This window comes from Stenella coeruleoalba (assembly GCF_951394435.1).
Source record: "Stenella coeruleoalba genome assembly, chromosome: 19".
NCBI lineage: Eukaryota > Metazoa > Chordata > Mammalia > Artiodactyla > Delphinidae > Stenella > Stenella coeruleoalba.
This window is the reverse complement of record NC_137165.1, coordinates 1,777,987-1,805,610: the sequence shown is the minus strand read 5'-3', so window position 1 is coordinate 1,805,610 and position 27,624 is coordinate 1,777,987. Positions and strand designations below refer to the sequence as shown.

Here is a 27,624-nt window from a genome sequence, read left to right as displayed (position 1 = left end):
GTTGTAGTTCGCGGGGCTGTGCCCCTCACGCCGACGGAAGCGGCGGGAAGGCGGGCGGAAGCGGGCTGCGCAAGGGACTGCGGGTTAGCGGGAGGCTCCGGGTGCCTGGGGTGGCACTGCAGATTCGCGGGGCCTGGGAATGATCTTCCCTGTCGTCCGCCGCGCGCTCACCTGGCTGCCGCGGCCTGGGAGCCGGGCGCTGACCCTCGCCGACATGGAGGTGGCCCTGCGAGGCGTGCGGAAGATCCTCTGCGTGGCCGAGAAGAACGACGCGGCCAAGGGCATCGCGGACCTGTTGTCCGGAGGCCGCATGCGGCGGGTGAGGAGACCGCTGGGCGGGCGGAACGGGGACGAGCGGCCGCTGCTCCCACTGGGGGTCCTAGCCGTTGGGCCGGGGCCTCCGGGCGCCTCTTGCGACCGACGGGCGTTTAGAAACGGAGTTAACGTGTTTCTCGTTTGCTTGGAGACCTTGGGTCCGCCTTGCACGGCGGCGGATGCCAAGCGGGCCTGAGACTCGGAACCGCAGGCCACACTCCCCCGACTTGCTTTCGAGCCTGCGGGGTCCCCCGCTGCACGCCCGACCCTACAGTCTAGGTGCATCCGACAGGGCGACCCGCCCGAGCCCCTGTTCCGTTGCTACTAACAAATTCCGAGAGTCAGGCGAGTTGGGGATCAGGTGTGTTCTGAATACGGAAGGCCCAAAGGAGAGGAACGGTGAGAAAGGGTCTGGGAAGGAGGTGACACGAGGCCTCAAGAGCTGTCAGGACACTCTCAATTACAAAAGTGGATCCTGAAACGGTTTTCTGGAGATTTCCCAGAGCATGGGTGGACGTTCCCTGCTCTTTTTTCTTTCACATCACAGGGTCCTCAGGTCTCTGCTTCCCGCGGTGGATGGTGGGAACAGGAGCCGAGGTTGTGCGGGTGCTAGCTGACAGCGTCACCTCTTTTCCGGAGCTGAGTGTCCTGGTGACCAGCCCCAGGCTGTGCCCATTTCTAGGGCTCCAGGCTGCTTGAGACGGGCCCGTCTACACAGAGCTAACTTGTGTATCCTTCGGGCTCTGTTTGAGTATCTCTTTTTCAGGGAAGCTTTTCCTCACATCCCTCTCCCCCAGCTGGGTCAGGGTGCTGTGTGATAAGCTCATCCTGTCCTACTTGGAAGGCACCTCCCAGTTACAGTTCGATAATGTGCTGTTGATGCTGTATCCCTGGTACCTAACACGTGTCTGGAATACAGGAAGCCCTCAATCCATATTTGTTGGATGAACATTTGAGCTCAGTCTTGAAAGTTTTACCAGGCACTGGAAACGCCATGTTCAAAGAACAACCCAGTGGCTTGAAACAGCTTGGCAAGTTCAAAAGCTGGGAGTTGGCATGGTAGGGGAAGGAGCCAGTGGGCACGGCAAGCATGGCAGTTGAAGGCACACTGTGAGAGGAGTAGAGAGCCACGTGTTTTACACGTGAGTGTCAACTTTTTTTTTGAAGATGTTGGGGGTAGGAGTTTGTTAATTTATTTTTGCTGTGTTGGGTCTTGGTTTCAGTGCGAGGGCTTTCTCTCTTGTTGCAGAGCACAGGCTCCAGACGTGCAGGCTCAGTAGTTGTGGCTCACGGGCCTAGTTGCTCCACGGCATGTGGGATCTTCCCGGACCAGGGCTCGAACCCGTGTCCCCTGCATTAGCAGGCAGATTCTCAACCACTGCGCCACCAGGGAAGCCCCTCAACTGTTTTGAAGTATACAGTTCGGCAGCGTTTAGTACTTTCCCAATGTTGTGCATCCGTCACCTCTGTTTAGTTCCAGTTTTTATCACACCAGGAGGAAACCCCGTAGCCATGAAGTAGTCACTCCTCATTCCCCACTTCTCCAAGCCGCTGGCAGTCACTAAGCTGCTTTGTGTCCTCAAAGATTTGTGTCTGTTCTGGATATTTCACACAAAAAGATTAATACAATACGTGGCCTTTTGTGTCAGGCTTCTTTCACTTAGCATTTTTGAGATCCGTTCATGTTGTAGTATGTTAGTACTACATTCCATTTTACGGCTGAATAATATCCTATCATATAGATAGATCACGTTTGGTTTATCTTTTCTTCAGTTGGTGAGCATTTGGACTGGTTCCACCTTTTGGCTCTTGTGAATAGAGCTACTATAGACGTTCATGTACAAGTTTTTACTTGAATACCTGTTTTTAGTTCTTTGGTGTAAAATGCCTAGGAGTGGAATTGCTGGGTCATAAGTTAACTCTATGTTTAACTTTTTGAGGAAATGCCAAACTGTTTTCCACAGTGGCCGAAACATTTTACATTCTTACCGTCAGTGTTCCAGTTTCTCCACATTCTGTCAACACTTGTTCTTTTTCTTTTCTTTTTTTAATTATCACCGTCCTGGTGGGTGTGAAATATCTTGTTGTGGTTTCAGTTTGCGTTTCCCAAATGACTGATGATGCTGAGCCTCTTTTCATGTGCTTGTTGGCCATTGTGTCTCCTTCTTTGGAGAAATGTCTATTCATGTCTTTTGCCCATTTTTGAATTGTCTTTTTGTAGTTGAGCTATGAGAGTTCTTTTTTTTTTTTGTGGTACGCGGGCTCCTCACCCCTGCGGCCTTTCCCGTTGCGGAGCACAGGCTCTAGACGCGCAGGCCCAGCGGCCATGGCCCACGGGCGCAGCCACTTCACGGCATGTGGGATCCTCTGGGACCGGGGCACAAACCCGCGTCCCCTGCATCGGCAGGCGGACTCTCAACCACTGCGCCACCAGGGAAGCCCGAGAGTTCTTTATATATTCAGGATACTAGGTCCTTGTTAGATATATGATTTGCAGATGTTCTCATTCTGTGGATTGTCTTCTCACTTTATTGATAGTGTTCTCAGATGCACCTAAGTTTTTAATGTTAATGAAGTCCAGTTTATCTGTTTTTCCTTGTTTTGTTGATTATACTTTCACTGTCATATCTAAGAAGCCATTGCCAAACTGAAGGTCATGAAGATTTGCCCCTGTGTTTTCTTCTAAGAGTTTAAACTGTTGTATTTGGGTCATTGATCCATTTTGAGTTAATTTTTCTATGTGGTATAAAGTAAAACTCCAGCCTCATCCTTTTACATATGAATAGCCAGTTTTTCTCAGCACTGTTTGTTTCCCGTAGAATGGCCTTGGCATCCTTGTCCAAAAACAGTTGACCAGAGATATTTGGGTTTATTTCTGTACTGTCAGTTCTGTCCCATTCTTCTGTATGTCTTTGCTTATGCCAGTACTACACTGTTTAGATTTCCTGTAGCTTGGTAGTAAGTTGTGAAATTGAGCAGTGGCAGTCCTCCTACTTTGTTCTTCTCTTTCAAAATTTTTTGGCTACTCGGGGCCCCTTGCAATTCCATATGAATTTGCTGTCTTAATATTAAGTCTTCCAATCTATGAACACAGATTGTCTTTCCATTTATTTATGTCTTTAATTTTTCAATGTATTTTATTGAAGTATAGTTGACTTACAATGTGTGTTAATCTGTATTGTACAGCAGAGGGACCCAGTTATAGATGTATGTACATTCTCTTTCATATTCTTTTCTGTTATGGTTTATCACAGGATGTTGACTATAGTTCCCTGTGCTATACGGTAGGACCTTGTTGTTTATCCATCCTATATAAAATAGTTTGCTAATTCCAAACTCCCAGGCCATCCCTCCCCCACCGCCCTTCCTCTTGGCAACCACAAATCTGTTCTCTGTGTCTGTGAGTCTGTTTCTGTTTCATAGATAAGTTCATTTGTGTCATATTTTGGGTTCCACATATAAATGATATCATATGGTATTTCTCTTTCTCTTTCTGACTTACTTCGCTTAGTATGATAACCTCTAGGTCCATCCGTGTAGCTACAGATGGCATGATTTCATTCTTTCTATGGCTGAGTATGTCTTCTTTAATTTCCTTCAACAGTGTGTTACAGTTTTCATTGTGCTCTTGGATGCTGTTATAAATGGAATTGTTTAATTTGCTGTTCAGGTTGTTCGTTACTGTTGGGTTTTGTGTGTTGATCTTGGATCCTGCGACTTTGCTGACTTTGTTTATTAGCACTAATAGTTTCATTGTGGCTTCTTTAGGATGTTATCTATAAGATCATGTTGACTGTGAATAGACAGTTTTACTTCTTCCTTTCTGACTTGAATGTCTTTTCTTTCTTTTTCTTGCCCAATTGCTCTGGTTAAAACTTGTAGTAATCTTGGATAGCAATGGCGAAAATAGACATTCTGTTTTGTTCCTGATTTTAGTGGAAAAGCTTTCAGTCTTTCAGCATTGAGTGTGATGTTAGCTGTGGGTTTTTTGTAAATGCCACACTTCACTTTATGGTGAAGGCTGTTGAATTTTTTTTTTTTTTTTTTTTTTTTTTTTTTTTTGCGGTAGGCGGGCCTCTCACTGTTGTGGCCTCTCCCTTCCGGAGCACAGGCTCCAGATGTGCAGACTCAGCGGCCATGGCTCACGGGCCCAGCCACTGCATGGTATGTGCGATCTTCCCGGACCGGGGCACGAACCCATGTCCCCTGCATCGGCAGGCGGACTGTCAACAACTGCACCACCAGGGAAGCCCAAGGCTGTTGAATTTTTATCAAATGCTTTTTCTGCATCAGTTGAGATGAGCAGTGTAGGTTTTAAGTGGATCATACTTGTGTTTTATAAAGTCATTGTGGCCACAGAGAACTCGAAGAAAGGAAGGCTAGAGTCTGGGAGGCAGCTGTTGGGGTTCTCCATGTGGGGGGCAAGAGGCCTGAACCCTAGGGACCCAGGAGCACTGGGTGGGAGCAGAGGGAACGGAGAGGAAGGGAATGATGAAAGCAGTCAGGATGTAAAAGGTAAAAGTTCACCGTGCTTTCACACGTTTTGGTCCTTCTTCCTGAAATGACATTTTCCCTCTTTTCTCCTGATGAACTCTTCACCTTTTAAAATAAAAAATAAAGGACAACTTAAATGAACCTATTTTGTGAACTCTTTCCTCAACGTCCTCGCCATCCATTTCCTTCTCTGTTTCCGGATGCGTTCGCATCACTCTTTTTTTTTTTTTTTTTTTTTTTTTTTTTTTTTTTGCAGTACGCGGGCCTCTCACTGTTGTGGCCTCTCCCTTTGCGGAGCAGAGGCTCCTGACACGCAGGCTCAGCGGCCATGGCTCACGGGCCCAGCCGCTCCGCGGCATGTGGGATCTTCCCGGACCGGGGCACGAACCCGCGTCCCCTGCATCGGCAGGCAACCTCTCAACCACTGCGCCACCAGGGAAGCCCTTCTCATCACTCTTGATGCTGGCCATCATCACGGGTCGAGTTCTCTTGCTGCTCATCCCTCTCTCCCATGGCGTGTCGCTCCCTAAGACAGTGACGGGTCTGTTCATTTATTTATCCCTCACACAGGGCTTGCCTCGAATGAAGCAATCCCTGCCTTTAAGGGACTTAAATTCTGTGGAGGAGCTAAGACATCTGCACGCAGAGCTCAGAATCAGATGATAGTCGTTGCAGCTTTGTAATAGCAAAGAATGGAAGTAACGAGGACTGGTCATGGCAGCGGGTAGCAAAATAAATTGTACTTTCTTATGATAGATAGTTAGACACCTGTTATGGAAAAGACTTTCAAACATATACACAAATATGTATACATTTGAGAGAAATTCACCAAAATATTGACGTAAGATAGAATCTCTCTCTTCTTTCTTTAAAAGTAGTGCTCAAACGCTAGTAACTACTTCAGATAGTTGAGAGGATACAAATGTGTATCAAGTAAACCAGCCCCACTGTCCACAGTGACCACTGTTAGTAACTTATAGATCTTTGAGGGCTCTATATTCAGGAGGAGAAATCTTAAAAAAGAATCCAGTAGATTCAGTGGCAGCAATGTGATCAGTTCCTACAGAGCACTTAGAGAAGATGGGACTGCTCTGGGGTTTGGGGGAGTTTGTTTTTTTTTCTTTAGTTTTAATGGCGTGGATGGCGCTGCAAAGAGATCACAGAAGCCACATTCTTGGTCTGTCTACTAGGTTTTCTTCTTTCGCTAGGCTCCAAAACGCTGCTGTAATTTGGGAGCAACCCATTCCCCTGAGCACCTCACCCAAGTGGTGGAATCATACGTAATTGAGTACTGTCCTCAGCTGGGAACTGCGGGGAGGCAAGTTGGAAATGCCAGGAAAAACATTTTACTTCCTCAGGACCATCCATTGGTGGAGGAGGCTGCCTGGGAGAGCCCTGGCCCCAGGTCGCACACATGCTGTTGGACAGGTCATCCACTAGGAGAGGATTAGAACAGTGGTTTCCAGACTGTTCCCGGGAGACCCAGGAGACCACGGACGTGCACCTCAGGAGCCACCTGGGGCCGGACTGGGGCTACGCTATTAGCAGAGCTCAGCCTTGTTGCAGCCAGAATACTTGGACCTTGTTACATATCAGGGTCCATGTAAGAGCTTGTCTGGGAAGCTTCAGTGCTTTCTTAAAAAGAGGTAGAAACCCCAGTGATGCAACGATTTCTTTTCTCTGGTACTAAAAGGGCTTAACTAGCAACTGGAGTTTGTAGAGGGGAGTTTCCTTTCTTGGCAACACTAGACGAGTGAACTCTTAAGATAAATTCCGTCTTTAAATTTGCCATTGTGCCTCGAAAAGAGCCTCATTCAGTGTTCGACACAGAAAAATTGTGTGAGGATGTTCTCGACACGATCCTTCTTGGCGCTTGGAGGTTCCCCCAGTCCCACTCTGCCTGTGTCTTGTCTTCTGTGCAGCGTTGGTGTGAAACGCACATGCATAGCTACTTTTAACACCTTTGTAGAAGGTGGGATCTTCTCTGAGAGGGTTTCGTTCACACATAAGTGCAGCTGAGGAGGAGCTGTGTGGGCTGGTTCCCAGGCCTGACTGCGGCTCATAGCGTTACTGGATTTCAGAGCCAGAGGGACCTCACAGGTAACTTTACTCAGAATAAATTGAGGTTCAGAAGGTGAAAACTTGCCTGTGGACACCAGTTTATTGGCGCAATTGTATGGCCAGGAAGTAGAGAGGTGTGTGTGGAGAACGGACAAAACCGTCAAGAGACATGTGTCCTAATCCTCTCTCTGGAGTAATAGTCATGTGATCCTGGACAAGTCCATTCTCAGCTCTAGAAAGATGTTAAGTGGTGTTAGCTGATCTCAGGTCACCTTGCAGCATGAAAGCTCTGTGGACTTGAGCAAGTACATGCTTGTAACTGAGTTCGGAGGGGCCCCTTCACAAACGGTCTTAGTGATTTCACCTTGTTTTAATCTATAGGAGGTACTGTTGCATTTTTAATATTCCCACTTATCAGGGATTTGCTTGATCTTTATGTGAGGAATCATTTGTCTTTTTTGTAATTTATAGATTTTCTTTTTGTTTTGTAGAGAGAAGGACTTTCCAGATTCAACAAGATCTATGAATTTGATTATCGTCTGCGTGGCCAGGTAGGTGCTGTAATACTTCTATGCTGTGGTTGAAGGATGCTTTCAGATCCATGCGCCATTCTGGTGTACGTTCTTTGGGTTTTTAGTTTTGGCTAAAAAGAGCAGCTGTTTACGACAAGCCCTCTCTGAATTGCTTGTATTTTAGAATTATTTAATCAAGGAGAATTAGCCTGGCCTTTGTAGAATATGTCACTGTCTTTTAAGAAAAACTATTGTTATGACCTAAAGATCACTGGTGACAGGTGATCGTTGGAAGCCTCTTTTTTATAAAATATGGTCCCAATCTTAACTCTTTATAACAAAAAAGAAGCTAATATACAATAGTTTAAATTTCAAAGGCATCACGGTACCAGAATTAGAATGATGATTGTATCGCTATAGTTTTGGCTTTGAAGAGGTATGTTTGTTTGTTTCTTCCCAGTCACCTGGTTTTGGGGTGTGTGTGTTTTAATAGACTTCTTTTTAGAGCAGTTGTAGCTTCACAGCAGAATTGAGAGGAAGGAAATACAGAGATTTCCCACATACTCCCTGCCCCGACGCATGCACAGCTGCATGTCATCATCAGCCCCCACCAGACGGCACATTCATTACAACTGATGGACCTACACGACACCACTGTCACCCAGAGCCCACATTTGACATTGGGGTTCACTCCGATCGTGTGCATTCTGTGGGTTTGGATGACGTGTACCTATTATTATAATATCATACAGAGCATTTTCACTGCCCTAAAAATCCTCTGTGCTCTGCCTGTTCATCCTCCCTTCCCCCCACCCCCTGATGACTATTTTCTTTTCCCTTTGATAGAAGGTCCCCTCTTCTATTTGAATGATTTGGGAAAATCTAATTGCTAAAAGACTAACTTGAATTTTGTTATCATTCAGAACGTCACCATGATAATGACTTCAGTCTCGGGACACTTGCTGGCTCATGATTTCCAGATGCAGTTTCGCAAGTGGTCAGTACGATTCCGGGGGCGGGGGGGGGAGCGTTCTGATTATGACAGTAAGTTGTGAAATATCACAGGCAGTGTGAGGCATGTCGGTGTTACTTTGTTACTTACAGCAGTAAGACGACTGAATCCATTGGGCTACTGTAACAAAATACACACACTGGGTGGCTTATGAAGGACAGAAATGTGTTTCTTCCAGTTATGGAGGTAGGAGGTCGGAGTGCCTGCATGGTGCCTCGAGGGCCTTTTCCAGGCTGTGGCCTGCTGACCTCTCACTGTGTCCTCACATAGTGGAGAGTCTAGAGAGCCGGCCGGGGTCTCTCATAAGACCGCGAGTCCCCTTCATGAAAGCCCACACTCACGACCTGATCACCGGCCAAAGGCCCCACCTTCTGACACCGTCACATTGGTGTCGGGATTCCAGCATGTGAATTTGCAGGGAACACAAACCATAGATACCGTAGCAGTGACCTAGGATTAACTGGTTCGCTGTGACTTTTTACCATATGCTTAGAATAAACAGCCACTTTCAGGTGCGTTCCCCCAAAACACTCAGACCTTTTTTTTTTTTGGCCATGCTGCACGGCTTGGGGGGTCTTAGTTCCCCGACCAGCCAAGGATTGAATCCAGGCGCCGCAGTGGAAGCGCCGAGTCCTAACCACAGGACCTCCAGGGAACTCCCTGCCCAGACCCTTTGCATGCAGGCATTGGATTGCAGTCACCCTATCGCAGATGCGTACAAAAGTTCCAGAATTTCTTCTTAGCTCCTGTTAATCGTCACGGGGAGTGCGTTGCCCAGAGGGTAACGCCTTGCCTGTAATCCTCTGGCATTCCACAGGGGACTCTGTCTGGTGGGGATGCACCCATGAGGGCCCTGGGGCAACCTTCTCCCATTGTGTGCTGAGCTAGGATTTCATGTGTTTTCATTTCTTTTCCAGGCAGAGCTGCAATCCTCTTGTCCTCTTTGAAGCAGAAATTGAAAAGTACTGCCCAGAGAATTTTTTAGACATCAAGGTAGGATCTTTTGGAAGACATATTGAACAACCACCACCTAATGAAACCAAGTGGTTTCTGTATTTTGACTGCACTAAAATTGAAGGATAGGTTTTCCACTAAACTAAGTACCACGATTTAAAAAAATTATTCCCGCCCGTTACATAAATGAGGCCGTTTCAGCTAAGCGGCTGAGGGACCGAGTGAGCCTTTTCACGAGGAGCGGCTGCTTGACTAAACCCTGGGAGTGAGTGTGGTTGCGTCATCAGTGTCAGCTCCCCTCCCGCCCCCTGTCGGAGGGAAGAGACTGCGATCTGCAAGAGGCCATCTGGCGCTGAGCTGCGGTGTCTCGGGCAGTTAGGGCGCCTGTCCTTGGTTCACTGCTGACTAGGAGCGCTTTTTGGGATGAAGCTCGATTAGGGGGTGATTTTTTTTTTTTTTAATTGAGGACATGATCAGAACCCCTAGAGCTGTTGGTGTGTTAGAGCCGAGTTTCAGGGCTCGTCAAGATGGTGTCGTCATAATAAACCCCTGTCTTCTAGAAGCTCATGGGTGGGCGGGTGGGTCTAAGGTGGGGGGCGGTACTAGTGACCTTGCCATCCTTACCACGCACGGCGGGGACAGTTTTCTCCGTGTCTCCTCACCAAGCTGGCGTTCTCCAAGAACCTCATTAATGCTGGGGCAGATCCAGTGCGGAGCTGTCGTGCGATGCTCTGCAGATCACGCTCTCACCACTCTTTCCCCACCGGGTGCTTCAGAAAACTCTGGAACGAGAGGCTCGGCAGTGCCAGGTGCTGGTGATCTGGACCGACTGTGACAGAGAAGGTGAAAACATCGGGTTTGAGATCATCCACGTGTGCAAGGCTGGTGAGTGTCTGCTCTGGGGCCGCGGCAGGGGTGGCACCCTGTCCTGAGTCCCTCTGCCCGGCTCACCGGCTGTAGCCCAAGGCTTGTTGTGTGTTTGGTCCCAGTTGATTGCCAGATCCTTGAGAGCAGAGACTTGATATTCTGTTTTTAAAAATTAAATATTCACGGGCTTCCCTGGTGGCACAGTAGTTAAGGATCCGCCTGCCAACGCAGGGGAGACGGGTTCGAGCCCTGGTCCTGGAAGATCCCACATGCCGCGGAGCAGGTAAGCCCGTGCACCACAACTACTGAGCCTGTGCTCTAGAGCCCGCGAGCCACAACTACTGAGCCCGTGTGCCGCAACTACTGAAACCCACGTGCCCTAGAGCCCGTGCTCCACAACAAGAGAAGCCACCGTAACGAGAAGCTGCATCACAACGAGGAGTAGTCCCTGCTCGCCGGAACTAGAGAAAGCCCGTGCGCAGCAACGAAGACCCAACACGGCCAAAATTAATTAATTAATTAATTAAAAACTTAAATATTCACAAAGAATGTATACACTGTATGTAAAGTACAAAGAATAGTTCTAGAATGTTCTTTCTGGTTTTGTTTTTTAATTGTCTATATTCCTTGTACAATGCCTGAACATTAATAACTGTTGAAGTAAGCTTAATGATTTCAGGTAACTTAGAGGAAGTGACAAGCAGGCCATTCTCGGGCTTCAGAGAGTGGGGGGCTGCTCTCCTCCCTAAATGCTCTTGTGTTTCAAACTATACCGACTCCTAGGATTAAATATATTCAGTATTCACTCTCAGGGACAGGGTGCATGTCCTGTGTTATATCCATAACAGGACATGAACTTCCCCCAGGACCTTTTAATTAACATCTCCCTTTTCCCTAAAGGCCCAGGAGAGCACGAGATTGACACCTAGAAAGGCTCACGGAGAGGGTTTAGCTAATGGCTGAGATGCACTCGCTGCTGTTTCTGACACCTCTCAGCCTGGTTACAGTGAGGCTTCCCTCTTAGGCAGCATGTCTCTGATTTAACTGAACCAGTCAAACTGGCTGCCTCGCAGCTTCATGAACTGGTTTACCCTCCGTTCACGGGGGACCTGCCCCGGTGCCCTTGTCTGTTCCGCAGTGAAGCCCAGCCTGCACGTGCTGCGAGCCCGTTTCTCCGAGATCACCGCCCGCGCTGTCCAGGCGGCCTGTGAAAACCTGTTGGAGCCCGACCGCAGAGTGAGCGACGCCGTGGACGTGAGGCAGGAGCTGGACCTGCGGATCGGTGAGGGGTGGGGTGGTGGGCAGGGGGCAGGGCTCGGGCTCAGACGGTGGCAGCTGGCTGTGACCTCGCAGTGCACGGCCTCTCCTTCCTTCCCTCCGTCCTCTCTCCTCAGGGGCTGCCTTCACCAGGTTCCAGACCCTGCGGCTGCAGAAGATCTTCCCTGAGGTGTTGGCGGAGCAGCTGATCAGTTATGGCAGCTGCCAGTTCCCCACCCTGGGGTTCGTGGTGGAGAGGTTCAAAGCCATTCAGGCGTTTGTGCCAGAAACCTTCCACAGAATCAGAGGTGAGGCCGCTCGGGGTGCAGAAGCTGAGGGCACGTGGGGAGTCCTGGGTGCTAATTCAGGCTGTGGTTTGCATCTCGCTGCCCTTGACCCCCTCGGCACTGTGTTCAGGACCCACCTCAAGTGTCCGAGGTGGTCTCCTCTGTCTCATGGCTCTTGGCTTTCACCGTGATGGACCTTGTCCTCTCCGGGTCACGGCCTTCCTGTGTGCCCCCCACAGTGACTCACGACCACAGGGATGGCGCAGTGGAGTTCAGCTGGAAAAGGCATCGGCTCTTCAACCACACGGCTTGTCTCGTCCTCTATCAGCTGTGCATGGAGGTGAGAAGGGCTCTGAAGGTGATGATCTTGGAAACCCATCCTGTGATTTCCCAGGCCTCTCCCTCTCTGCCCCATTTCCCACCAGACTGTAGCTTTCAGTCTGCATCCAGGACATCACTTTCTGGGTGCCAGTAAGACTAGAACCCCATGAAAACAGCACTAGAAATGTGGAAGGAAAGACCTGTAGAACTTTTAGGTGAAACCAGAAATGCTAAGAAACACATAGTTAAAATCCCTCGTGAAGCAGTACACTGACACCAGAGACTGATAAGGACCAGCTGGGCCAGTCCAAACCCGAATCCTAGAGCTGGGTGGAGCTAGATGGCGTCTGGCCCAGCGCCTTCCACTGGTCAGATGATGAAATCCAGAGACGTGAAAGGCACAGATGAGTGAATGTCATACAGCGATAACGACAGGACAGGAAAGTAGGGTAAAGGAACGGAGAAGGGCCAGGGGCGGGGAGGGACTGCTCTAGGGCTGGGACTCGAGAAAGGCATCCCATGGTGACCGCCGAGTGAAGGTGGGAGTGGTCAGCAGCGATGGCCGTGGGAGGATCGAGACCTGCTCAGGCCGCAGGCCAGTCAGCGTCTGGTCCACCCTCAGACGTCCGCTCTGTGGTGCGGCTTCCCGTCGCTCAGCACACGATGGCCTGTTTTAAGCCAGGGGCTGCACGCGGTGGTACCTGAATAATACTCAGAGGCCTCTAGGTTTAGTGAGTCAGGGATGCCTCTTGGCTCTGGCCCCCGGCAGGTTTAGTACTGACTTGGTATCGGGGAGTAATAACTTGCGCACCTGCTACAGGCCAGACGCGCTGTATGTTACGTGTTATTTGTTCGGTCCTGGTGGTGCCTCTGGGGGTGGTAATGCCAACCCATGCCGCAGGCGGGGAAGCTGGAGAAAGTTGAGTAACTGTGCAGACACACTCGAGCTAGTGGGGCCCGAGCTCGGACAGCTCCTGCAGACCACGCTGCCTCTCGGGTCGCCCCACCTGTCCGCTGCTCTCCCCTTTGGCCCTCAAGGTTACACAGTCTGCACGTTTGTCTGTTGAATAAAAAGACTTGCCCGTTTTCTGCTTTACCAGGATGTGGTGCAGGGAAACATGGCAGGTGGGGTGCTTGGAGCTCCTTGTCCAAGAGCACCTGGTCCGCAGTCTATTTGCAGAGAGAAATTTGGCTTTTGATTTGTAAATACCCTCATGAACAAATCACTTAAGCTGAGTTCTTTATCCTTTTGCATTCCCTTAAAAATGTGAGGTTGGTCTTAAGATTAGAGTTCTCCGGTTTGTATTATGTAACTTCTCCTATTTCCAGCTCTGTATTGTCGTGAATTAAAAAAAAACCGAAAGCAGTAGCACTGTGCATGCGTAGACAGGAAACTAAGGAGATGCCGAGGCTCTGGAGTGGACGCCTTGGGGCTTGTGAACTTGCCCCTCAGAGCCTTACTTTGAGTGAGAAGCAGGTGCTGGTGTCCAGCACACTGTGGGCTGCAAGCTCACGTCTTGAGGTGGGGAGCAGGGCCGCTGTGGGCAGTGCCGGGGGCGGCCAAGGAAAGCTGGGAGGATGCTCCAGCAGGTTTAAGTGGCCTCTGCTTTTCCTGGCTTTCTAGGATCCCAGGGCGACCGTGGTGGAGGTCAGGTCCAAGGCAAAAAGCAAGTGGAGGCCTCAAGCTTTGGACACTGTGGTATGTTCTCGGGGTCTGTGCCAGCCCTGAGGAGCTCCGACTTCTGCGGCTGGGGTGGGGCTTCTGCTGCAGAGGGTGGGGCCCAGTGGCCGGAAGCACCTCTTCCCAGTGCCGCACAGGAATGCTCTTAGAAGTAGAAGCCCCAGAGCGCAGGCCTGCCTGACCTCTTACATCAGCTAGTAAACGCGATATAACTGCTCTATGTGGGGTTTTGGAAACAAGGAATAGAAATCACCCATCACCTCTCCGTCTTTAGGTAATTGCTGATGTAATTTTGGTGTCTTCCTTTATTTTCGGTGTCCTTATTTTTTACAGCATTACTGGAATAGTTAGTGTTTTCCACCCAAACATTTTCTTTAATGTTTTTGCATAATGTATGTAAACATCATTTTAAATATCTACTTTATTAGCCTACCCTAGAACAGGGCTTCTGAGATCTTTTAGATCCCAAGAAGAACCACCCAACAGGACACAAGTCTGAATAAAACCACATTAGGGTGTCCCTTCCCAGTCACCACTCTGTAGGAAAGTTCAGGGTGTAATTACTGTCAGGGTTGCCTCTGAAGGTTGAACATGCAGAACGTGCAGGGACTGGTGGGCAGTGCACCCTTTATTGCGGGGTGGGCGTGTGTGTGTGTGTGTGTGTGTGTGTGTGTGTGTGTGCATGCGTGTGCACGCGCGTGGTGAGGGACGATGGGAGGGGGTTACGGATTGATTGTGTACTGTAGGCATGAGTGTTTCATCCCTCACTGGTTAATACGCTTTCACGTGTAGCCAGCAGCATTGTCGGAGGGTCGCCAAGGGGAAGGGACATCTGGTGGTCCCCCACGAGGCTTGGAAGAATGGCGTTCATCACCCAGGGGATGTCCCCGGGGTTCAGATGGTGTCCCCAAAGTGCGGGTCTCAGACTGCTGGCATTAGAATCGATACTTTAGACGCTTGTTAAAAGCGCAGATTCCCAGCCTCTGTGCTGGCCCTCCTCTCTGAGAATCCCTAGTGCTCAGGCCCAGGAGCCTGCTCGCATCCCAGGTGGTTCTGGCTTCTGCACATTGGAGTCTGGGAACCCCTGGGCTGGGGCCTGGCTCTGCCCAGCAGTCCCGGAAACCTTTCCGCAGCACAGCCTTTCACGCAGACATGTGAGAGCAGCTGGAGGGACGCCAGGAAGTTCTGAAGAGGAGGCGTGTGGGCGTTTGGGGGCCTGTGACTCACGCACTGTGCCTGTCCACACATCTTACAGGAGCTTGAGAAGCTGGCTTCTCGAAAATTGAGGATAAATGCTAAAGAAACCATGAGGATTGCTGAAAAGCTCTACACTCAAGGGTAAATATTCGCCCACATCTGGGAAGAGACTTTGATGCACCTTTATCAGGGTGAAATAGTTTAGAAATAGAGCTTTTGAGGAAACCAGACTGTCTAGATACCCCCCGGCTCTCAAGTAGAGGGATTTTGACTTTGACTTCTCTTTTCTGATGGAAAAGGCATTTCAAAGTCACTCAAATCCTAAAATAACACTCCACAGAGTAAACTCAAATCCCACTCTCCAGCTCTCAGCAGGCGGGGCGCCGGGGCCCTGGCAGGGGCGGGCGGCACCTTTAGGACTCGTGTGCCTGCTGTAAGCCATCCTGCCTTGGGGGTCGCGAGCACCCAGTGCCGTCCAGGGACAGTGTGGCCACACTGAGCCATGTGGCAGCCACTCGCCGTAGGTGGCTGTCGAGCACGTGGAATTTGGGTTGTCCAAACTGGGACGTGCTGAGAGTGTAAACATAATGCGTTTTGAAGGCTCGTGTGAGAAAAGGATGTCAATTGTCCCAGCAATGTTTAAGTGGCTAATGGAATGTTTAAAATTGCACACAGGGTCCACCTTGTAGTTCAGGGGCAGCATCGTTCTTTCTCTTCTTTAAGACGAGCCACGGAGCATGGGCCGCCCGGGTCAGGACCGCAGGGCTTGTCCTGGGATCATTCTGTCCACCCATGCTGGGGAGGTGGGAAAGTGTCCCAAGTGCCCCGGGGGCAGGAGGGCTGGGCTGGAGCAGGTGTGCCCTTGCATCTGTCCCCGACCTCCGGGAGTGACCCAGCAGGACGCCTGTTGCTTCTCACCCACTGCGGGGGTCACGTCTCAGGGCTTTCCCCAGCGTGGGTAACGTAGTTGCCTGGATCAGACGGGCTGTTGCACGTGTCACCAGTGTTCTCGAGCTGATTTAGTCGTTTATAGACCAATTCAGCAATTTCTTGTTGTGTTTGTTTGGCTTTGTTTAGGTACATCAGCTATCCCCGAACTGAAACAAACATTTTCCCCAAAGACTTAGACCTGACGGCGCTGGTGGAGGAACAGACCCACGATCCACGCTGGGGGCCCTTTGCCCAGAGCATTCTAGAGCGGGGCGGCCCCACTCCACGCAACGGGAACAAGTCTGACCAAGCTCACCCTCCCATCCACCCCACCAAGTACACGGACAGCCTGCAGGTTGGTTTCCCTGGCTCTGCTGCCGCAGAACCCGCAGGGAGGTCAGGGGTCAGGGCTGGGGTTTGAATCTACTCTGCGGGCTCTGTCTTCCGGAGCTAAATGGGTTCGAAATTTCCATCTCAGAAAAGAGGTCGTGTCAACATCCTCCTCCCACAGTCTGCCTGGCTTCCCGAGAGACCCCCAAGGGGGTTCTGCTCCATCTAGCCCTCCCCTGCACTCCGTCCCCTCCCTCTGCTGCTGCCCTGACCCTCACCACAAACCAGGTGGCCCCTTCCCTGAGCCCGTGCTCGGCCCCCACTCTTCTCCTCCCAAGACTGGGCCGGTTTCCGTCACCTTCCCGAAACTTCACCGCCACCCTCCGGCCGCACTCCAGGCTGGGGGCTTTCTCACCCAGCACCTGGAGCCTGTAACACGGGCCGGCCGTGCTCTCAGCCAGGCACACGCTCCAGGGGCCACGGCTGCTGAGGCCTGCTTGGCGGCTGCAGGCTTACTGTTTTGTTCTTCCTTTAATAACACACGTTCTTTCTGATTCTGAAAGCCGTACATGTTTATTTTAGAGAATTCACAAAATAAAAAAGATTATAAGGAAGTAAAAAATTGCCTGTAACCTCACCATTTCCTGAGAACCACGTTTTTATCCTTTGTGTGTATATAATTCTTACAACTAAATTATAACCTTAAACAGCTTTGTAAACTAATGTTTTCTGTTTTATATCATGAATATTTCCCCACAGGCTAAAATATTTTAACGTATGGTATATGATGATTGCATAGAGGTACTGTATTTTGCCAGATCTGTTTGTAAAGGATGATCTACTGCAGTTAACGTTTGCATAATAGATATTTATGTGGATGTCACATTTCCTTTGAAGACATTCTCAGAAGGAGAACTTTCGGATATCAGTATGATCGTCTTACAGGCTTCTGATAGAGGGGCTTCACTATGTCCTTGTTCCCGAAAGGGTGGAGGATGACCACGAGCCCTGTGACAGGCCTGAGGCTGCCGGTGCATCTTCAGTCTGTGTGTCCTACACATACTGGGCCTCTTGGAAACTGGGTGCTTTCGCTTTGGTTTCTGCTCAGACTGGGTTTACATCAGAGGAGTTGCTTTCCAGTCTTGATGGCAAGGGGACTCCACTTGTGAAGTTTATTGGCCTAAACCCACAAGCAGCGAGGGATCTGCCTACACTGCACTTGGGCACGGGGCTGCAGGAGCTGCACTCTGGTGTGTGGAGCTTTGGGCTGGAAGCTAGCACCAGCCAGACTGAACTGCTCGCAGCGTCTAGAGGGACTAGGGCTCCTCTTCTCCCCACAGGGGGACGAGCAGCGACTGTACGAGCTCATCGTCCGCCACTTCCTGGCCTGCTGCTCCCAGGATGCCCAGGGCCAGGAGACCACCGTGGAGATTGACATCGCACAGGAGCGCTTCGTGGCCCACGGCCTCGTAATCCTGGCCCGAAACTATCTGGACGTGTATCCCTACGATCGCTGGAGTGAAAAGGTGACACAGCGGGTAGGGGGGACCGTCGTGCTCCCGGCCCCCGCACCACGTGACAGAACAGAGCGTGGTCTGTGCCTGGGCGCCGGGCAGGGGTCTGACCACCACATCTGCTGCCCTATGTAGACCCTCCCTGTCTACAGTCGAGGCTCCTGCTTTCAGCCCAGCACCGTGGAGATGGTGGACGGGGAGACCAGTCCACCCCAGCTGCTCACTGAGGCCGACCTTATCGCCCTCATGGAGAAGCACGGCATCGGTAAGTAGCTTGTCATCATGGTAACCAGCGGCTCTTGCCCTCTCATGGGTGTGGGGCCCAGTTCTCCTCTGATCTTCACGACAGGTCTAACGAGGGGGCTGTGTTCTCCTCCCCACTTTGTAGCTAAAGGGAAGCTTAAGAGCAGTTAAGAACTTGTCTCAGGTCACAAAGTGTGTGAGCTGTGAACACCTGGGTCCAGATAAGTCTGCAGTCGGTGCCCTTAACCACTGCCCTGCACCACCCGCATAGGGACATAGTGTTTCCCATTACTTGGGAGTCTCACCTGGGGCACACTGACTGGTATTTTTGGCCCACACAGGAATTTGTTGTTTTTGTTGTATTCTTAACAAGGTGCTAACATTTAAACTGCCAGGATTCACGTAAACACTCTTTTGAAGCATCAGGAGGTCTGGCAGCCTTGAGTGGTGGCTGTTTTCTGTCGCTCACACTTGGCTTCGCTCACCTGCTTGGCACGTGCTGGGCCCTTCAGAGTCTGAGTCTGCCACCCGCCCTTTGCCATGGGTGGCCGTTTGCTCAGCTTCTGTTAAAGCATTTCCCATAATTGTTTAAGAATCAGAAGTTGGATTAAAAAAAAAAACTGGGCCAGAACTGTTTTTCCCAATAAGTCCCGTGGCCCAAGTTATGCAGGTGGGTCCCTTGTGACTGATCTGCTTCCCCCCTCAGTTTTCACCACTGCTCTGCAATCTCAAGGACTACCTCTGGCAGCTGAGTCCAGAAGGGCCAGCACCACAGGGCAGGGGGCGCATGTGGAGGGGCGGCCCCCAGGCACAGCCGCCTCACTGCAGAGTGAGTTTTGTGCCCCTGCCTGGAGCCCACTGGCCATCACTGTGCTACCCAGAAAGCCTGTGGGTTTAGGTACAAGTAGAGGTAGTTCACCCAGCATAATTTGTTTATAAAAACTTTGGTCCACAAGAGCTGATCTTGGTCTAGACCCTGGGGACACAGTAATGAGGCCTGGTCCTTCCCTTCAAGGGCTCATCCAGCAGGAGAAACAAACCCAACCAAAACATTAGATGCATCGGGAGAGGTTCTGCAGGGACCTCAGAACCTCGTGGTGAGAACTCACGCTGAATGAAGGCAGGGCCTGAGGAAGGACGCGGGGACCAGCAGGCACATGCTGTGGGGGGAGGTTCTGGAAGGCAAGGCCGGAAAGATGATTTGAGCCCGACTCTGCGGGGCCTGGACACCGGGCTCAGGGGTCGGATGTGCCCGAGGTCAGCAGAGAGCCGCCTGAGATTTCTAAGAAAGGAGCTCACAGACCTACATTGAAGCAGTGGTAACAGCTTTATTGAGACATAATTCACACACCGTCCACTCTACTGAGCTCAGAGGTACAGTCCAGTGTTCAGTAGATTCATGGAATTGTGCAGCCATGGCCACAGTCCACTTCAGAGCATTTTCGTCACCTCAGAAGCCCCATGCCCGTTAGCTGTCCCCCTCCCCTGCAGCCCCCCAGCCCTCATCTTTCTGCCTCAGTGGATGTGCCTGTCCTAGACATTTCTGATCAATGAACGACATAGTGTGTGGCCTTCTGCACCTGGCGTCCCACGTTGCCTGCTCTGCGGGCTCGTCCAGGTAGCGTGTCTCAGTGCTTCACTCCTTTTCACCACCAAACCTCTTCCGTCGTGTGGATGGACCACATTTCGTTTGTCCATTCATCAACTTGTGGACATTTGGGTTGTTTCTAGTTTTTTGTTACTGTGCATAGTGCTGCTATGAATATTTGTGTAGAGGTTCTTGTGTGGACATGATTTCAGTTCTCTTGGGACATCCCTGTTGCAGAATTGAGGGGTCACATGGTGACTCTGTGTTTAACGCTATGAGGAGCCTCCAGACTCTTCCACGGCGGCTGCACCGTCTTACAATCCACGCAAGAGTCGGGGGTTTCACCCGCATTTGCCGCTCTCTGTCTTTTGGGTTGTACCTGTCCCAGTAAGAGTGGAGTGGTATTTCTTTGTGGTTTTGATTTGCATTTCGTTGGTGGCAGAGCTACATTTCAGAAGATCCCCTTGGTTGTGGCATAAAGAGTGGGCTGGGTGAAGGAAGAGACCAGCAGCCAGGAGACCAGGGACGTTGTAATGATGTGGACGAGTGATGTGGGCCCTGACACGTGGCGGGGGGCAGGGGGGCTTACAGAAGGGATTTCCAAGCTGGGCTTGACAGCTGGAGTGTGTGGACGTGGGGGAGAGGAGGCTGCTGTTGTGGTTTCCACGTGGCCGGCTCTGAGTGGAGGTGTGTCACCTGCAACAGGAAGTCCAGGCAGAGGAGGGGGGCTGCGCGGGGTTGGGGCGTGGGTTAGTCTGAGTGACAAGGGTGGCCTGCAGGTACCGACGCGACGCACGCGGAGCACATCGAGACCATCAAGACCCGAATGTACGTCGGGCTCACGCCAGACAAGCGCTTTCTCCCCGGGCACCTGGGCATGGGGCTTGTGGAAGGTGAGGAGCCGGGGACTCGAGCTTGGGCAGAGGGCGGGGTGTCACTGAAGCTCCGCGGGTGTGTCCGAGCCACACGATACTGCCCTTGTTCACAGGCTATGACTCCATGGGCTACGAGATGTCCAAGCCTGACCTGCGGGCCGAGCTGGAGGCTGACCTGAAGCTCATCTGCGAGGGGAAGAAGGACAAGCTCGTGGTCCTGCAGCAGCAGGTGCAGAAGTACAAGCAGGTCTTCATCGAAGCCATGGCCAAAGCCCAGAGGTGAGTACGGGCCTGCTCTCCTGTGCAAGCCCGCTCAGCCCCGGTGACGACTGTTCCCGCCAGGCAGCTCACCCTCGCCGGTGGCCACGGCCCCTCCAGGCTTTCCTCCCGGGTTTGGCTGGTTCCTGCTGCAGAGCCTTGCCAGTCTGGAGACCGTAACCAGAAAGACCTGGTCCAGTTTCTCTGGGCTGTTGGCTTTGGAAACGCCCTTTCCATCCTGTCCTGAGCTAGCAGGCAGCACAGCCTCGTGGGTGGGTTCACCGGGTGCTGGTGTGCACCCCCCTGTTCTCTAGGGCACTGGGAGGTGGCTGTAATAAGTAGCATGTGTGTATTCTGTTAGAAGTAACACATTTCCTAACCCCGTACCAACTTTGAAAAGAAATGCATGCGCTAGTTTAAACTTGATGCCAGACCCACACTCGGGTGTGTGCGCGGCCGGGCCGTCTTGTTTGCTTGCTGTGGGGCTAGTGGCGAGGCAGAAGCGCCTGCCTGCGGCTGGATCCCTCCTGGGAGCCGCGGGTTGGAGGAGCCGGCCGCTTGGCCAGCACGGCGCCCTGTTCCCGGTGCTCCACCTCAGGCCTCCGGCTGACTGGCCGGCTCCCCGGGTCGTGCGTGCTCACGCGGTAAATGCTCTGCTGGTTCTTCAGGTTGGACGAGGCCTTGTCGCAGTACTTTGGGGCAGGGGTGGAGCTGGCCCAGCAAGAAGCCATCTTCCCAGCTGTGCCAGAGCCCGTCAGGAAGTGCCCACAGTGCGGCAAGGACATGGTCCTCAAGACCAGGAAGAGCGGCGGGTCAGTGCCCAGCTGTGCCTTCCCCGCCCCGCCCCGCCCCACCCCTGCAGCCCAGCACCGGAGGCTGTGCAGGGCCCATCCTTTTGTTCCCACGTTGCTATTTAGATGCAGGCCTGCTTCACCAGCCCCTGGACTGGGCGTTGGGGCTGGAATGGTGGCCCTGGGGGTGTGAGGCCCTGTGGGAATGGGCGGGTGGGGGGCTGGTGAGGGCGGGGCTTGTCCCCTGGGGATGGATGGCGCTCGCCCTGTGTGTGGACGGCGATGCGGACCCCACTGGTTGCTGACCCACTGAGCCTGTTTTCCTCCTCACAAAGCTGCAGGGAGGGGGAGGATCGGATTCTCTGCAGCATGTGCAGCCTGGGCAGGTGTCCGGGCTGCCGGAGGCCTAGGCGGGCTCAGGGAGCACCCAGGGGCCAGCGGGGCCCTGCCGTGGTCTGGGCGCTGGCAGCGGCTTGGCTGTTTTTAAGCAGGAAGAGGCGTCAGCAGTGTGACTGTGGGGATTTCAGGGACGTAAATGCAGGCTGGTTTTCTTGTCACTCAGTGTCAGTGACCACCGTGTCTTCCAGAACCATGAGTGTCCCATGTCATCAGCTGGAGCTGTCTCCGGCAGCTCTTGCGTGACCCCGGCCCTCACTCCCCAGGTTCTACCTCAGCTGCACGGGGTTCCCGGAATGTCGCTCGGCCGTGTGGTTCCCGGACAGTGTGCTGGAGGCCAGCAGGGACGGGAGCGTGTGTCCAGTGTGTCAGCCACACCCCGTTTACAGGTGAGCTGGGGGCTGAGGCACCTGCAGGATGGGCACAGGGTGCCATCCCTGGGGGCCCTCATTCCTTGGCACCTCCTGGAGGAGCCCAACCTTTCCCCGCCTCTCCTACCGTGGGCTGACGCGGAGGCTGAGGAAGGTGGTCTCCTCCAGAAAGCCCCAGGCCCGCGCCTAGGGCTGGTCCCCAGACCTTTGGTCATGGGACCCCTTCAACTCTCAGAAATCACGGAGGAACCCAGAGAGCTTCTGTTGTGAGTTAATATTTATAACGATTCTACCACGTTTTCAGCTAAAGTGGAGGCATCGTTTAAAATGTTTATTAACGTGTTTGTAACAAATGCATTCTAACATAAGTGAACATGTTTTTAGAATAAAGTGTACTTATTTTCAAAAAAGAAAAAAACGAGAGGAAGCTTGCATTGTTTTCCATTTTTGCCAATTTAACGGTCTGGTTTAACAGGAGACGGTAGGATTCTCAGCTCTCCATCTGCAGTCAGTCTGCTGAGTTTACTGTGCATTTCGGAGCTTCTGGAAAACCCTAATGCATGCACACAGGAGAATGAGAGCAAAGCCCGCGTGCGTCCTAGTGCCGCTACCAAGTAGTGTGCCGTCACGTTGAGAGGCCCTGGACCACGCTGAACTGGGGCACAGGGAGGTGCACCTTCCAGAGGCTCCTGGGTTCTGGCGGGTGATGGGCCTTAGAGCTCATCTCCCTCCTGCTCTGCGCTCCTGTGCGACCGCAGGGGCCGGGCTGGCTGCGCCTTGCGTGGCTTTCCTAGGTGGGGTGGGCACAGCCCTGTGTGGACCAAGAAGACTCGCACCCGGTAGTTAACGTGTTTTCTCATCTTCTGGCCTCACTAGGTTGAAGTTCAAGTTTAAGCGAGGCAGCCTTCCCCCAACCATGCCACTGGAATTTGTCGGCTGCGTTGGTGGCTGTGACGAGACCCTGAGGGAGATCTTGGACCTCAGGTTTTCACGGGGGCCCACCCGAGCTGGCCAGCCGGTCAGCCAGCCCTCCGGCCACCTGCAGGCCAGCCAGCCCCTGGACAGAATGGGCAGCAGCCAGCACGGCCACCCCCAGCCTCCTGCCATCAGGCCCTCGAATGCTCTGGCCAGGACTGCGCCCCTGCCCGCCGCCGAGGGCGAAGGCAACTCGGTGACCTGCAACTGTGGCCGGGAGGCCCTGCTGCTCACCGTCCGGAAGGAGGGGCCCAACCAGGGCCGCCAGTTCTACAAGTGCAGCGGCGGCGGCTGCAGCTTCTTCCTGTGGGCCGACAGCGGCCACCCAGAAGCAGGGGGGCCTCCCTCCGAGGTGCCCAGACCCCCGGGCGGCTCACTGGGACGCCCGCCGGGCTCAGGGAAGCCCCTGGGCGGGCCCGGAAGCCCCGGCGATGGTGGCGGCGGCGCACGCTGCCTCTGCAGCCAGCCCGCTGTCACGCGCACTGTGCAGAAGGACGGGCCCAACAAGGGGCGCCAGTTCCACACGTGCGCCAAGCCCCGGGAGCAGCAGTGCGGCTTTTTCCAGTGGGTGGACGAGAACGTGGCCCCAGGTGAGGGGGCACACAGGGCCTGCCCGAGGAGGGCAGGGGTGGTGGGGTGGGGGCACGGGTTGCCTTGCTCCCCCTCCCCGCTCAGTCACGCCTCCTGCAAGGTCACGGGCAGCTTGCTGTGTGCCGGGCGCCACGCCGTTGTATCTGTGTGTCTTCTCTCACCTTCATCGGGTGGCGGTTGTGATTGCGACTCACAGGAGAGGAGGGCGAGGCCCAGACGGGTGGCGGGACCTGTCGGGGTCACACAGCGACACGGCCCAGGCCTGGCTCCTGGGTCCGCCTGCTCCCGTAGCCCTGCGCTCCTCCCGCCTTTGTAAACCTGGAGGGCTCTGTATCGGAGCCTCATCCTGTAAGACGGAGGCCCTGGCCCTGATACCTGGTTCCTGCCCTGGGTTACACAGCTTGGGTTGGCGCCCCACGGATGGGTGTGGGGAGGACCGCTGCTGGACGCTGGGTCAAGGTGAATGACGCACCTGAAGGCACCTGGCCCCTCCAGGACACGCGGAAGCCTGGTCACGCGTGAGGGAGCCTGGCGGGAGCTTTCTCTTGGGGCCCACCTGTGTGACCTTGAACCACTTGGTGCGGCTTCTCAGCCTGTTTCCTCCGTAAGACGGGCACCTGCCCACCCTTCTAGGGTCTGTTAGTCTGAAACTGTGACTCTAGCACACGTGCGGCAGGTCTGCACACACAGGGAGAACCCAGAGGCTTGGGGCAGGCGGAGGCTGGAGACGCTAGTGCCGTGCGGGATGTTGTCCTTCGGCGCTCACGGCAGACGCACAAGGGCTCCCGGTGGGCGGAGGTGGTGTCTGGTCTCTGGGCTGCCTGGTCATTTGTCCTGGGTGATGGGGCGGCCAGTACTGTGAGGCTCTTGGAGGACTGGAAGGGCCCAGAGCTCGGGCTCTGCACGCGCTCAGGGGGCTGCTTGCTTGGTCCCTGCTTCTGCGTGTAGGTGACACGGGTCCCCTACCAGGGCTGGGGCTCTGCCGTCCACACTCATTTCTCCCCTCGCTCTCCCCGCAGGGACCTTTGGAGGCCCCCCCTGGGCAGGAGCCAGAGGAGGAAGCCGGGAGCCGGAGGCCAGAAGCAAAAGGGCCCGGGCTGGTTCCTCGGACGCCAGGTCCGCGGACAAGAAACCCCGGAAGTGCAGCCTTTGCCACCAGCCTGGACACACCCGTCCCTTCTGTCCTCAGAACAGATGAGGGCAGGGTAGGGCCAAGGGGGCCACTGCCTCCACCTGCTGCTTTTGTCTCGGGAAACGAGCCGTTTCTCCAGGGCCAGGTGGCCCTGCGCTGCCAGGGCGGCTTTGAGGAAAGTGGCTGCTCTTGGAGTGTGACCTGTGTTCTAAGGAGTCCGGGTCCAGACCGCTCTCTCAAGAAGGCCACGCCTGGTGGACAGCGGCCCTGTGTCTGGGGCTCAGGAACGGCCATGGCCACAGCTGAGACGCCATGGAGGCTGCCCCCTGCGATCCACAGGGGCCGTGCTGTCGGCGCCCTAGCGGGAATCAGCCCGGCCCTTGAGGGGCCTCCCTCCACAGACGTCCTGAGAACGGGTAGGATGGCAGGGATCCCCTGTTCAGAAGTTGTGTCTACAGAAGGGTTATCCCTCTTTATCTCGAAGCTGCTGTGGCCAGGACGCCCCACAGCTCATGTGCCTCAATAAAGGATTCTACCCCTTGACCCTGGCGGGTGATGGTGTAGCGTCTGGTGAGAGTTGGCAGGAGTGACGGGCACTTGCAGGACCCCGGGCAGTGCCTGGGTCCTCTTGCCATCCTCTGGCCCCAGTGGCCTCCCCCGGCCGCACCGCTGTCCTCTGGGGCAGAGAAGAGCCGCCGGTGCAAGACTCCGACGCTTCCCGTCTCCACACCCTGCAGAGGTCTCTGTGCGCCTCGCCCGCCTCCCGAGAGCCTTGGGAGCCGAGCAGAAGCAGGTCGGCTTCACTCCGTGGTTTAGACAGCGAGCTGGAGGACAGGCTGCCAGCGTCACCCTGCTAGTGGAGAAATGAACTGTCCTCAGGTCTTGGGACTCCCAGCCCCAAACCCTTCACTCAGACCAGTCCTTGTGCCCTGGCTGGGGGGCGGGATGCCCGCAGTCGCCCGTGGAGCATCCGGACAGTGGGTGGGTCGGCCCCGCAGCCCAGTCTACTTTGTGGTTTTACGTGTGCCGGACATTTCACATAGATGGAACCGTGCAGCACATGGGCCGTGTGTCTGCTTTTCTCTGAGTGGCGTGTCTTCCAGGGTCGCCCCTGTGGTTGCGTGTCGGTGTTCTGTGCCTTTTTACAGCTGAACTAGTCCGCTGTGTGCATGGGCCCCATTGTGAGCAGTGTGGCTGTAAACCTTCACGTACAAGTATTTGAACGCCTGTTCTATATTCTTTTCAGATCTACACCTAGGAGTGGAGTTGCTGGGTCGTGAAATTCTATGTTTAATTTTTTGAAGAACCACAACAGCTGCACCATTTTACATTCTCACCAGCAACGTACGAGGGTTCCTATTTCTCCGCATCCTTGCTAGTGCTTATTTCCCCCTTTTCCTTTTTTTTTTTATAAATTTGTTTATTTTATTTTTGGCTGCGTTGGGTCTTTGTTCCTGCGCGCGGGCTTTTTCTAGCTGTGGTGAGCGGGGGCTACTCTTTGTTGCGGTGCGCGGGCTGCTCTTCGTGGTGGCTTCTCTTGTTGCAGAGCACGGACTCTAGGTGTGCGGGTTCCAGTAGTTGTAACTCGCGGGCTCCAGAGCGCAGGCTCAGTAGTTGTGGCGCACGGGCTTAGTTGCTCCGCGGCATGTGGGATCTTCCCAGACCAGGGCTCGAACCTGTGTCCCCTGCGTTAGCAGGCAGATTCTCAACCACTGCACCACCAGGGAAGCCCCCCCCCTTTTTTTCTTTTAATTGTGGCCATCCTCGTGGGCCTGAGGTGGTGTCTCGTGGCTCTGACTTGCATCTTCCTAATGACCACTGAAGTCGAGCATCCTTTCAGTGCTCACGTGGCCTTTCACGTATCTTCGCAGAAATGCCTTTTCAAGTCCTTTGCCCATTTTTCAGTGTTTGTGCTTTTGTTGTTGAGTCGAACGATGCTGAACGCATCTGTGGATTTTAGTCTTTCCGCAGGGTGCTCCTGTGCACACGAGGACCAGAGCTGCCGGGTGGGACTGGGGTCCTGCTGTGCTCCTGGGCTGTGCCTTTGCCGAGCCTGGTGGCCTCTCTGGGGGTGAGGGTTGCCGTCGTCCTGGTTACAGTGACGGAAGCTGTGAGGGGGTTTTCCTCTCAGGATGCTGGGTGGAGGACCCACTGCCCCCGGGGTGGATCAGCCGCCTTTCCCTCCAGGACCGCAGATTAGGGGGTCCTATGCCGTGTCCAGCCTGCAGGCGGGAGGGGCCGGCTCCGCAGGGGGCAGGGGTGCACCGTCCCTGCTACACCAGCAGCATTCACGCTGGGCGGGGGTGCGGGGTCGGCCTGGAAAGTTTCGCTGTGAAGTCACACAGGCAAGTGAGCCTGAGGCCCCCGCGAGCTGAACTGCTGTCTCAGGAAACGGGCGGCAGTGCCAAGAGGACCCAGAGCAGCGTCCCGGGTGCCCCGCGCTGGCCTTGGGTGTTGTCCCCACAGCCTCAGCGTCTGTCCTCAGTAAACTAAGTGCCACCAAACTGTAACGTTACTGGGGTTTTTTACAAGATTATTTTTTCTGACTACAAAAGAAAAATGTACTTTAAAATGCAAACGCGGGGACTTCCGTGGTGGTGCAGTGGTTAAGACTCTGCTTCCAACGCAGGGGGTGTGGGCTTCATCCCTGGTCCGGGAGCTGAGATCCCACA

At 53.5% G+C, this 27,624-nt stretch overlaps 1 protein-coding gene across 1 annotated transcript; it reads left to right on the top strand.

Moving 5' to 3' along the window:
- Positions 1-49: 49 nt before the first annotated feature.
- On the top strand, positions 50-26,964 carry TOP3A (DNA topoisomerase III alpha). The gene is made up of 19 exons (XM_079905731.1): positions 50-319; positions 7,362-7,421; positions 8,306-8,379; positions 9,312-9,387; positions 10,125-10,233; positions 11,354-11,497; positions 11,610-11,780; positions 11,999-12,099; positions 13,705-13,779; positions 15,017-15,099; positions 16,036-16,243; positions 17,559-17,744; positions 17,868-17,997; positions 20,343-20,456; positions 20,552-20,717; positions 21,365-21,508; positions 22,150-22,272; positions 23,131-23,819; positions 24,840-26,964. The coding sequence occupies exons 1-19, from the start codon at positions 140-142 to the stop codon at positions 25,016-25,018; spliced, it is 3,012 nt and encodes a 1,003-aa protein (XP_079761857.1). The 5' UTR covers positions 50-139; the 3' UTR covers positions 25,019-26,964.
- The last annotated feature ends 660 nt before the right edge of the window (positions 26,965-27,624 follow it).